Source organism: Melospiza melodia, chromosome 3, assembly GCF_035770615.1.
Source record: "Melospiza melodia melodia isolate bMelMel2 chromosome 3, bMelMel2.pri, whole genome shotgun sequence".
NCBI lineage: Eukaryota > Metazoa > Chordata > Aves > Passeriformes > Passerellidae > Melospiza > Melospiza melodia.
In genome coordinates this window covers 102,910,596-102,921,741 of record NC_086196.1, presented here as the reverse complement: position 1 = coordinate 102,921,741, position 11,146 = coordinate 102,910,596, and the positions used below count along the sequence as shown (strand labels likewise).

At 48.2% G+C, this 11,146-nt stretch overlaps 1 protein-coding gene across 5 annotated transcripts in view; it reads left to right on the top strand.

Moving 5' to 3' along the window:
• Positions 1–3,721: 3,721 nt before the first annotated feature.
• SHLD1 (shieldin complex subunit 1) overlaps positions 3,722–11,146 on the top strand; it is a 40,252-nt gene continuing 32,827 nt past the window's right edge. For 2 of the 5 annotated variants that reach the window (XR_010027182.1, XM_063152373.1), the window contains exons 1-3: positions 3,722–4,105; positions 4,808–4,926; positions 6,771–6,937. Coding sequence is in view for 1 of the 5 variants with exons in the window: in XM_063152373.1 (XP_063008443.1) it covers positions 6,778–6,937 (160 nt within the window). In the remaining 4 variants the exon portion in view is untranslated. The other 3 variants (XR_010027183.1, XR_010027184.1, XR_010027185.1) reach the window with 3 other exon arrangements.

Here is an 11,146-nt window from a genome sequence, read left to right as displayed (position 1 = left end):
AAAAAAGAAAAAGAAATAGAAGTCAATTTATTGGCATGTGGTACAACAGAAAATAACATTTGGTCTTTGAAACTTCCTGTACCTCAGGGTGTTGACTGCAACATGCAAAAGGCTTAAACCTCTTGATACTGAAGGAGGAAACAAAAAGCATTGTTTGTCCTATGGCCGGGGAAGAGCGGGCCAAGAATGTTTATGATTGCTTGGCTGACCCACTTTTTGTAATGCAGGTGACTTGCTGCTCATAAACTTCACCTGTCTTGAAGAGAAGTTACCAGAATAGAGCTTATGAGGTTGGAGGAACTTGGGAGATGCCTGCTTGACTGTGGGCAAGAAAGACAGGTAGATTAACTTACAAATTAGAAATACAGGTAAAATAGCTTACATGTTAACCCTAGAGTTAACCAGGAACCTGAGTCAACAATCAGTTCTCTGTGATAGCTCAGTGGGAACTCTGAAAGGCATTAGCTCTGCAGTTACAACTGCTTGGAGATAGCAATGACCAGGAGGGGTATTTCAGTTTAAGTGGAACTGACCCTTCAGAGGGAGCTCTGCTGCTTTGAGTCATTGCCTTTGACGTGGCAGAACATGAAACACACAAACACACAAAATTTGGAGGGACTGTAATACTCTTCATCTGAACAACTAACACAGATGGAGAAATCAATGAGCTTTAGGGTAACCAAGCTATTTTCTTTTTCCAAGGTAAGCAAGGATTTTCCCAGAAGTATGCTAACCCTGCTCTGGCCTTGGTAGGAATCAGGATGGATAATAGAGCTTTTAATGTCTTTTGCCTCTGCAGATGAGCTGCACTCTCAGTGCTGCACTGTGGTGTTCACACAAAGGACACAGCTCTAGGTGAAGGAATGATAATCTCACAAAAAGTGACTTCAGAATGCCAGGAGTCTTACATTTTATGGGATAGTGGACTGGTGAAAAAGAGCCTTTCTTACAGTCTTCCTCTGCTTTTTGCTGCTTGCAGTGCTGTCAGCAAGCCTCACTGGCTTGGAAAGAGTGGAGATGAGCTGCCAGTTGCTGTTTCTCATCTCATGGGTTTGAAGAGCTGTTTCTCACTGACACTGGCCTGAACACTCATTCCTGGGGTAACCACAACAGGATTTTCCAGAGCAAAGGCCACTAAAACACTCTCTGCAGTGCTTGGGGAAAACTACAGAATGGAAACTGGGATGGAGCCTGATACTCCATCTGTTTTAGTAACAGTGTCTTGAGCTAAGAAGGAAAATGCATGCAATTAATAAATTTAAATTTACTGGTATTTTTTTTCTTGCTTTTAGTTCTGAGAACAATGGGCTAGTTCATGGTGAGGAGTGAACCCAAAACACTGAAGTATAGACTACAAACTTTGGTTAAATAATTTCTGTTAATCAACAGAATAATCTTTGTACATTCCATTGTGTAAGGATCAACCTTGTTCACATCTCCTTAGCATCCCTTCAGCCCACTTCCTGGATTAGCTTCTATTAATTCAGCTGTTACTCTGCTTTGAGGCACTAAATTAACTTTGAGCTCTTGTGTAAGAAAGAAAGAAGTAGGCAGGCTCCCCTGTGGTGTGACAGTGGGAAAGAACTGAAAAGACATAAATGTGCAAGTTCTGCTGTTTGTGAAGACAGACTCTTTTTCTTCATGTTATGTATTAAGTATTTAAGATGGTAAGTTGGCATGTACACATTACCTTCAATGATATGGAACTGTACAGCTTGTACCATCTGGCCCTGAGACTGTCAGCACTGAAAAATCTGATTGTGACAGAGCTGCAATAGTCAGAAAACACATTTCCTTTTCCCCAGCTGACTCTCAGTAGTCTGATCTTTGCTAAATGTCAAGTGTGGGGTTTAATTCTGAGTTTCCTGGCTCTCATGTACCTTCTATTTTAACCAGCTTCAGACACGACTGCTGGTGGAGTTTTATCATGTGCTAACAACAAGAGGCTGATAAAGGGGAGCGTAGTACACTCTTAGAGACTTGCCCTAAATACTACAGGCAAACTTTATCTTCTTGCTGATAACACGGTTCATAAGGAATAAAGATTTCAATGTGTAGACTATGACGGTGGCGGTGCCAGCACTGCAGGAACTCCTCATTCTGGTGAGGGAGAGGAGGGAAATGAAGTTCAAAGATTTGGCTGCCCACCCAGTATGACAAATAGAAACTGGTAAGCTGTGTAGGTTTGTTAATGAGTACTACAGCTTCCTTGGCAGTTCTGTTTGCTGGAGCTCCTTGCTTTTCCAGGAGCCAGTGGTGTTCCCCACTGCCAGAGCTTTTCTAGTGGCAGAGACCTGTCATTTTCCAGTGGGGTGAAATCACAGAGGTGGCTGTTTTCTGCATGCTGTAATATTGCATGTGCTCCCAGAGATACATAAAGCAGATCTGCTGATGTTTTGAATTCCTCAGCTCAGCTCCAGCTCTAATCCTTGCAAGGAAATGAAGGGCTGGGGTGCTGCCTTCCAGGTCACAGAATGCCCCCACAGAGGGAGGGGTAGTTCTTGGGGACAGATACAACTGGCAAGAGGTAGCCTAGCACTAGAGCAGGGCCCAGGGTTAGCTACAGCCCAGGGCGTAGCCAGGTTTGCATCTCCACTTGGGCAGTGACCCCAAATGCCCAGGCCTGGCTCGAGAGGCACTGTAAGGGCAGTCACTGCTGTGCCTGAAACACAGATCCAAAGGCTCTCCCTGTGGAGACCTTTCGCAGCTCAAGCCTGCAAGAAAAACAAAGCCCTCTTGGCAGCCCCGGAACTTCAAACTGATTTCCCCTCCTTTCAGTGACTTCCTCCAAACACATCAGTTTGCTCTCGCTAACTGAAGTCCAAAGGCTCTTGGAACAAATTCCCAGCTCCTTCCCAGTCTCTGTCACAGCAAGCGTGCCAAGAGCCGAGGCAGCTCTCCCCTGGCAGCACTCGTCCGCGACGCTCCCTGCAGCCCTGCTAAAGAGACTCCAGATATCTGTGTCGGTGCCCCGTAAATGTCCTTGTCAGCACGCCTGCTGTGGCTGTGGCAGTGGCAGCGCACACCGACCGTGCCAGGTGCCGAAGCCATGGGATGCCCCAAACTGAGCGTGGTTTGTGTCCCGCTGCCCAGCGGGGTTTGCGAAGCTTCCGCTCCGCCGCCTGCTGAAACTCCCGGTGGGAGCACATGGAGTCCTCGGTGCACATCTCCTCCATGAGCTCCGCAGGCATTCGGAGGAAGGCTGGCGGCTTGTGTTCCGCGTGGGAATTGTGCTGTTTTTTTCTCAGCCCAGGCTATGATATCTGCACCCTGCATCGCCCCGCTCACTGCTGCTCAGGGCCCGGCCAGGCTGCGCCTCTGCAGGGCGGCGGTGCACAGCAACCAAGCGCGGAGCATCCGGTGTACCAGGCACGGGACAGCGCCACTGCCTGAGCCCGCCAAAAGCCCTCCCCTCTGAATGCAGAGAGATAAACCCGAGCTAAACGCCTGGCGAGGAAAACCTGGCTGGGAACATTTTGAAATCCACCCGCCCCCTTCCACCCGCAGCGCCGCGGGGGCGGGCCGGGCCTGCGCAGCCGCTCTGGGCGCCTCACGGAGGGGCCGCTGCCGCCGCTGCTGCCGCTGCTCGGCTTCCTTTTAGCGCTGGCCCTCCTACTCCAGTAACGCTGAGTTCAGGGCTCTCCGGTCACACCTGCCCCCAGCCGTGAGGCTTCTGCCCGCTTCCCCTCGCCCTTCGGCGGCCTCGGGGCGGGAGGGCCCTCGCTGGCCCCGCAGCAGCGTGTGGAGGGCCCGAGGCGCGGCTGTGCGAGTGCGGCCCGGCCCGGGGCAGCCCTGCCGCGCTTTTGGCTTTCCCCGTTTCCACTCCCTCCTCCCCCGAGCTGTGGCTGCCTTTGAGCTGCTGCGGTGGCATTTCCCCTCAGGAGGTGGCGAAGGGGTGGCGCAGCAGCCGTGGCCGGGCCGCGAGTGCTCGGGCTTTGGCCCCACGCCATTCTCCGGGCTCGCACCATGCCCTGTGTCACTCCTGGGGCGCTTCACTGCCAGGGGCGGGGTTTTTGAAATAACTCCTGAATATTGCCTGAAGGAAAAGGGAAAGGAACGAGGCCGGGAGGAAGAGAACCCCCTCACCTGCTGAGCAGGGCAGCTGGTAAGGCCGGTGCTTCACGTCCTGCTGTACCCATCACATTGTGCAGCAATGCTGCCAGCCGGGCAAGCCTGTGCAGGACGGGCCTTTGGGACATTCCTGGTATGTGTGCGGTGCCATTGGTGAGGGTGGCCCAGAAAAACATCCAGTTCCTGCCTGAAAGTATACCTGTCCTGGTTGCTCACTGAAAATAACCCAGGTAATGGCAAAGGAAACAGGATTTGCGTTTTGTGACGCTGTGTTGGGTGGGTTTTGTGGCCCTCTTAAAACACATTTCCTGGCTGAGGTTTGACTAAACAGGCTGCTTAATTCAAGACACCCCTAGATAAACCTGTTGGGGAAATACCTGCTCTCCACAGGAGGCAGGGAAGGTTGCCAGCTATTCTTGCGTGTTTGCTTGATGGGTTTTGAACAAACAGCCCATCTGGCAGCTTCTTGTAAAGTAAATCTTGCCTTTACTTCTAGGATGTGCCAGCCCCTTTCCTGGAGGTTTCCACGGCTGTTGAGATGTTCAAGGGCATAACTAGATGTACTCTTTCTGATTCCTAGAAGAAACTTTTCCTCTGAACCAGACCCAAGAAACAGTGGCATATGTGATGACTGGCTGTTGACATTGGCTAGCATGTGCACTTTGAAAGGTCACCCTGTCCATCTGCCAGATCAGCTGGCCCAAAGCATCTGACTGACCTGTTTGTTTTGTTCCAGCAGTCCGGGGCTGACAGACCATGAAGGAAGAATAAGGGAATCCTGAAGCAGCAACAGACTCTTTGCTCCTGGACTTTGTCCAGAGGGACTGTCTGCACATCAGTGCTCTCTCTTACCAGGTATGGCACAGAGGAATTAGTGAATCTCCTTCATTTGTCTGAAGGCCCAGGGCTGAGTTGTGGTCTCACCATGAGTTGTGGTCACACCATCTGCTTTGGGGGTACGACTGCTGTGTACCTGCCTTTGAAGGACTAGAGGGAGCTAATCCAAAGGAAAACTATTATTTTTTAATACTGCTTTGTTCTGTCTAAGCCTGATCAAAGCATGGTTGCACATGTTGTTATTAGTCCTGTTGTTGCAAGCCAAGGAAAGGGAGCAGCACAGGCAGCTGGCAGAGACATGCAGGGCTGCTGCAGCTGCCATCAGTGACAGCCTTAAGCTGCTGTGGTGTCACACCAGCAGCTCCTGTTGTTGTAATCTGCCATTTGTCATTCTGTCCCTTGGAGGCATAGAATTCATTGGGCTTGTGGTGTGTGTTTTTGGGGGTTTTCCAGACCAGTGAAGGGTATAGGTAGTTTAGTTCTTTAAAATACCATTCTACTTTAAAGTAGCACACATCATAAACAGAATATTTGAGGAAAGTTTTTCCTTCTCTATATTCCTTATGCACAAGTCATTTATATTTTGATGCATGAAGAGCAGTAGAGGAGAAGTTTCCTTCTGGTGGGGGAAGATGGTTATGTATTTGTTTGTTTGTGTGTGTTTGTTTTGTTTTTAACCTTCCACTGCCTTTTTCCTGGAATCTTTCTGTGAGTGCACAGACCTTTTCCCTCCAAGGCAAGGCAGCTGCTCTTCTCTGGTGTCACAGCCATCATCTCCCCTCTCTTCATCAGTGAGTTAGCCAGCATTTTGCAAAGGTCAGAGGTGTATCTTGGATAAAAGTTTACTCAGCACAGAAGCACCTAAGGAATTCTGTCATTTTTTTAAAAATCTGCCTTGAGGTATTTATTTTTCAGTACTAATACATTCTGGGGATTTCCTTGCCCACTGTGGCTGTCACATTCCTTACTGATAATACCCCCAAAACAAGAATTTGTCTTAATTTTATAGAAAAGAAGATAAATGTAAGCCTGCAGGGCCACAGGCCATTGCCTGACCACCAGATCTGGATCCTCTGTCTTGTCACTCTTACCCCACCAAGTTTTCCTCACTTCACTGCCCTTCTGCCCCAGACACTCATGTGACTGGAACATTTTAGATCCATCCTCTCCAAAGGAGTTGTCCATCCACTGTAACCTTTGGTGTGGAGCTGGGTGGCACCTGCCCTGCCTTGCTGTGTGTTCTTTCCCTCTGTGCTGGTGGACTGGTTGAGGAAGCTTGATAAAAAGGTGTTGGGCTGAGGGGATGCTTCAACCAAAGCTTTCCAAAGTGCTGAGCACTGATTATATAACACAGCTGCCCTGGTGTCTCCACACCAGGAAAACTTTGCCATCCCTGTGAGACTGAGGCTGCCAAGTTGTAAGATGCTTTTCCTTCCTGCTACTGAACATAAGCCAGGAGGGGTTGCTTTAACCTGAGACTTGTAGCAGCATCAGTGGAAAGGGAGCCTGTAGAACGTGTTTCCTTTTAAATGGCCCACAGAGGATACTCTGGGGGGAATATGCTCCATGGCTTCCGAGTTTTGGGGCCTGAGGATGTACTTCTGGGAAGCCTCTAGGAAAGCCAGATTTATTGTGGTCTCCTAGTTATCTCCTTCTTAAGGCTGAGGGCTGTTATCTATGGGGCTTCCTGTTCCTTCTTTACATCTCTAAATTTGTTTTTATTTTCTTAATTGAAGTATGATTATACTAGAGCAGCTCCTGTCATCTCATAAAGCAGTACAAAAATGCCAAATTATTTATGCTGACTTCTGCTTAGATTTTCATGCTGTAAAAACCCAGCTGAGTCTCATTTCTGTCTGCAGTGGGACCATGGAAGAAAAGGAGATGTCACCGAGTCACACCTCAGAGAGCAGCATGTTGGACCTCCCCTCTGTCTGTGACCTGGCAGAGCACTTTCTGCCTCCACACAGCTCTGAGAACAGCCAGGAGCTTTATCCTTCTGGGGATGTTTTTCCCTCTCCACCCACAGGTAACAGATTCTGCCTCTCCACATGCTCTTTCTTTAGCCAGTGCTTCAGCTGTGTAGGCAGTGTGCTGCTTGACTGAGTCACTGCAGTCTCATACTGGTGCACCTGCCTGTCATAAACCACAATTTTAGCAGAGCTCCAGCTGGACACAAACAGTGGGAACTGTGGGTTGGTGGGACACAGGAGAGGAGCTCAGAGGATGCTGTCAGCTGCTGATGTTCTGCAACACTCTTCATGTTTAATGTGTTCTCAGAAGGACAGCTAGTATGTCCTCCAGACATCAGGAGTAAACACTGTCACAAATTGCCACAGTCAGTAGGAAGAGTTTTTCAGCTTTTCCCTGTGTTTTTCATGTGCTCACCACGTGCTTAGGATGTGGCCTCATCACCCCATTACTTTAATAATAATCATAACTGAGTCTTTGCTTGTGCTAATGACAATAGTGTGGTGAGGACTGCTTCAGTTCTACTCCTCACCTGAAAAAGGACTGGCTTCTGCAGAAGTAGCATTTTAGGTCAGCCACTACTCCAGATTCTTAGAAGTAATGGTATAAATTGTTTATCTGAGAAGGTAAGGGACAGCTGGCAAGAAATGTGAGATCAAAATGTGCTGGCCCAGTGGCACTTCTTGCCATGCATGCATGCTGGCTGGAATGAAGGTTCTAGTGATTATGTTTAATACTGGGGGGGAAAATAAGTTCTGGTCAACAAATGATGTGTGGAGAGGATTTGTCAAGACACCTGAGTGGTTAAAATGTTGTCACTGACAACATTTCTTGTTGCTTTAGAATCTTTAAAGGAGAGTAAAAGTAGGATTTGGCTCCTCTTCTTACTCTAAAGTGGTTTTTTGTGATCTGCTTCCAAGTAATTAGCTTGAAATTCAACAGGGGAGTTTCTTGCAGTGGGAATGGCACATGTGCTAGGCAGGTGAGCAGGGGGATCTACCAACTGACCTCTCTCAGCTGATGCTGACTGGTTGTCTGTGTAGTTGCCTTCAGCTCTAGGTATGAGACATCCAGATCTGTAATGGAATCTGCCAACAGCAGAGACCAAGCCTTGCTTTGGTTTTTCACACAGACCAGGAGGTCACATGTCTTATCTTAATAATGATGGGAATCTTCTGCTGTTAACCTGTGCTTTAAACCACAACACATATCACATTCCATGATCCTTGTTGCACTGGAGCAATAGCATGTCTGTTTTGAGGTTTTGCTTTATTTTTGTGTGTAAGAGTAGTGACCAGCACTGCAAGGAATGTCCTGAGCCAGCCTTTTCCACTGTCATGGGAGAGGAGCATGGAGAAGCTGCTCTGATGGTGAGACAGGCTGGAAGGCATTTTTCTACTCAGGTTTCACAAGGCCTGTGTGGAAGGTATGAGGCAATCCTGGGGGCTGTGAGGCAGTTCCTGGGATGTGTTGCTCAAACACCATTTATTGTGGCTCAGGGCAGCTGGCCCTGATTGCTGGGTTGGATGGGACACATGGAATAACTGCATGACCACTTGGCAGCCCCAGGAATGTCTGAGGCTTGGTGGGAGCAGCACATGTGGAAATGGCAGTGCTGGGGAAGTGTTTGTGGGGCTGTGGGGAGCAGGCAGCTGAGGCTCAGCACCAGGGTATGCTGAGGCCACATCCTGCCTCCTGGCTGTCCCCAACACCCCCTGTGCCATGTGGATTCCAGGTGTGCTGAGGAGGGCAGATGTGGTCCATGAACCCTTCCCTTCATTGCTTGTTGTAGAGACTGCTCACAACTGAAACCCCTTAGCAATAACTGTGGGATGCTCCTGGAGTGAAGTCATCCAAGTGTCACAGGATAACCAGTTCATGCTCTGAACACCTTGGTTCTTTTCTCCTCACAAAACATCAAGCCAATATGCATACTCACTTAAACTCTCTCTGTTGATGCAACTTCAGCGTTCCAGCCCATTGAGTTTGGTCACTGTGGCAGAAGAGACAGGAAGATGGTTTTAGAAACAGTCTGTCCATGTCAGATATTCTTGGAAAAGCAACTTCTGTCAAATGTATCCTGGGAAAGGAAGCTCCCATGTTTGTTTGTTTTGTCAGGAGGCACTGAGAGCTGCTGCTGTGGCATTGTGTAAGTGGGAAGAGTGGGAGTGGCTGTGGGTTGCACCCCACAGGATGATCAAGGGATTGGGACTTGAGCAGGATGGATGAGGATCTTCCTTAGTGATTCAAAGCATTTCCAAAAGGCCCATAGGCCTCTGGGAATGTGGCAGCTTCCTTAGGAATGAAACAGACTGACAGGACAGGCTGTGTTTTCTGCCATCTGCCACATGAACTGGACTGAGACTGACTGAAGTACCACACCATCCGTGCCTCAGGCGGTGGAAATGATCATGGGGTATCCCTACTGCCTGAGGCACCAGGAACAGGTTTTATTAGTCTAGAGAGGCTCCATCCCTTCTAATAGCAGAAGGTAAGTACTCATTAGCCATGAATACAGGGCCTTCTGAAAGCAGGCATCCCCAGGCAAGAAAACAGTAGTCCTGTAGGAACATTACTAAGTCTCTTAAATGGTTTATAAGTAAGTGGTTGTATGATTGGTGTGGAAGTGAGGGTTCTGCTCTTGCAACAGGCATTCATACCTTTAACTTATTGTCACAGTGAGTTCAAGTGTCTAAGTGATAATGGAAAATTAAATGAGATCAGTAAACACTTCAGTATTCTTCAACTGTTTTATCCCATACTGGAAGATAGTTTTTAAAAATGTAATTGTTTATCATTTTTTTAATCTGCATCACTCAGTTGCTCAATACACCAGGAAGACCTTACCACTTCCTCTGGATTAAGAGAAGTTGCCAGCAAAAGTTCTTACTTGGCAGGCAGCACTCAAGTGTGTGTGTGGGAAAGCCTTAAATCAGGGCACTGAACCAGAGAGTACCAGGGACAGTGGAAAAATACTATTTACATGGAAAAATTGCAACCTAAGGAAGTGCTAGAGAATAATCAACAGGTGTGCTCTACAAATTGGTAGAGCACAGGGTTCTGGGCTCTGCCTATGCTCTGTGGTCAGGCAGAACTGTATTTGCCAGTGCAGCCCTGGAGAAATTCTCCTAAATTTGGAAGCAGCGTTTGAGAGTTCAGCTGTGGAATCATGCCTGGGAGACTGCCTGTCTGAGGCATGGGCAAAGCTCAGTCCCATCTCCTTTCATGGCCCTTCCTAGGGCTTGTCATCTTGGGCAAATGGGTCTCTCTGTCCTGTAGCCTCTGCCTTCGTTGCTGTTCCTCTGTAATGAAAAGCTGTGTTCTGAAATGGATGGATGGACAGGGTCACCCAGTGGAAGAAAATGGTGTGTCACAGGAACAGAGAAAATAAAAGAAAGGTGATTTTAGGAGAGAAAGGATAACAGAATTTCCTGTAGGCTTGAAGAGACCTGCAAATATCTAAAAGCTGACTGGCTTTTTTTAAAAAGCAAAATTAATTAAAGAGGTGTTCAACCTTTAGTTGCCTCTCCAAAGACACTTTTGTTCCTGCAGTTTGTTTCAAGTTTGAGCCCAGGCTTACCTTTAGTTATTTTCCATGGGCTTCCCTGACCTGTGTAGTGCAAGGAGAGTGCCAGGCTGCTCCTGGCTGTGCTTACTATTCCTGGTTGATCCTTAGTGCTGGTACACAGTGGGAAGTCAGCTCAGGGAACTGGCCCAGCTTTCTGGGCAGCCATGTGAGTATTTGTGTGGATGAAGTGGGGACAGCTCCTCTTCCTGGCAGCAGCACAGCTACAGCCAAGATCCAGTGCTCTGCAATGTGTCCTGGCTTTCACAGGGGTTCCAGGGGTTCCCAGTGAATTTACATGCCCAGTTTTGTGATGAGTTGCTGTGTCTTTTATTAGCAACTGAGGAGTGGTGCTGATGTTGGTGCATGTGTTCTGACTTGTCCCTAAATGCTCTCTACCTTAAATACTCTCTGCCGTGTCCTCTGGCCCATCAGGTGTTACTTAATCTGTTTTGCAGAAGTGGGTTTTTGTTTACTGAAGAAGTCTAGCATGGGACTTCTGCTGGATTCTGCTTTTCCTGCCTGGGAATTGTTCACAAGTGTTGATGTAGAGGCTGGAAATGAAAGGAGTGTGTTTGGTCACATCAGCAGCTCTTTTAGGGCTGTCTCTTGGTGGGTGCTGGGAGGTTCAGTTCAGCCTAGAACTCATTGCTTGGTGTAGAAGTTACAGCTTGGCTGTCTGAGCTGCCACTGCTGCCTAAA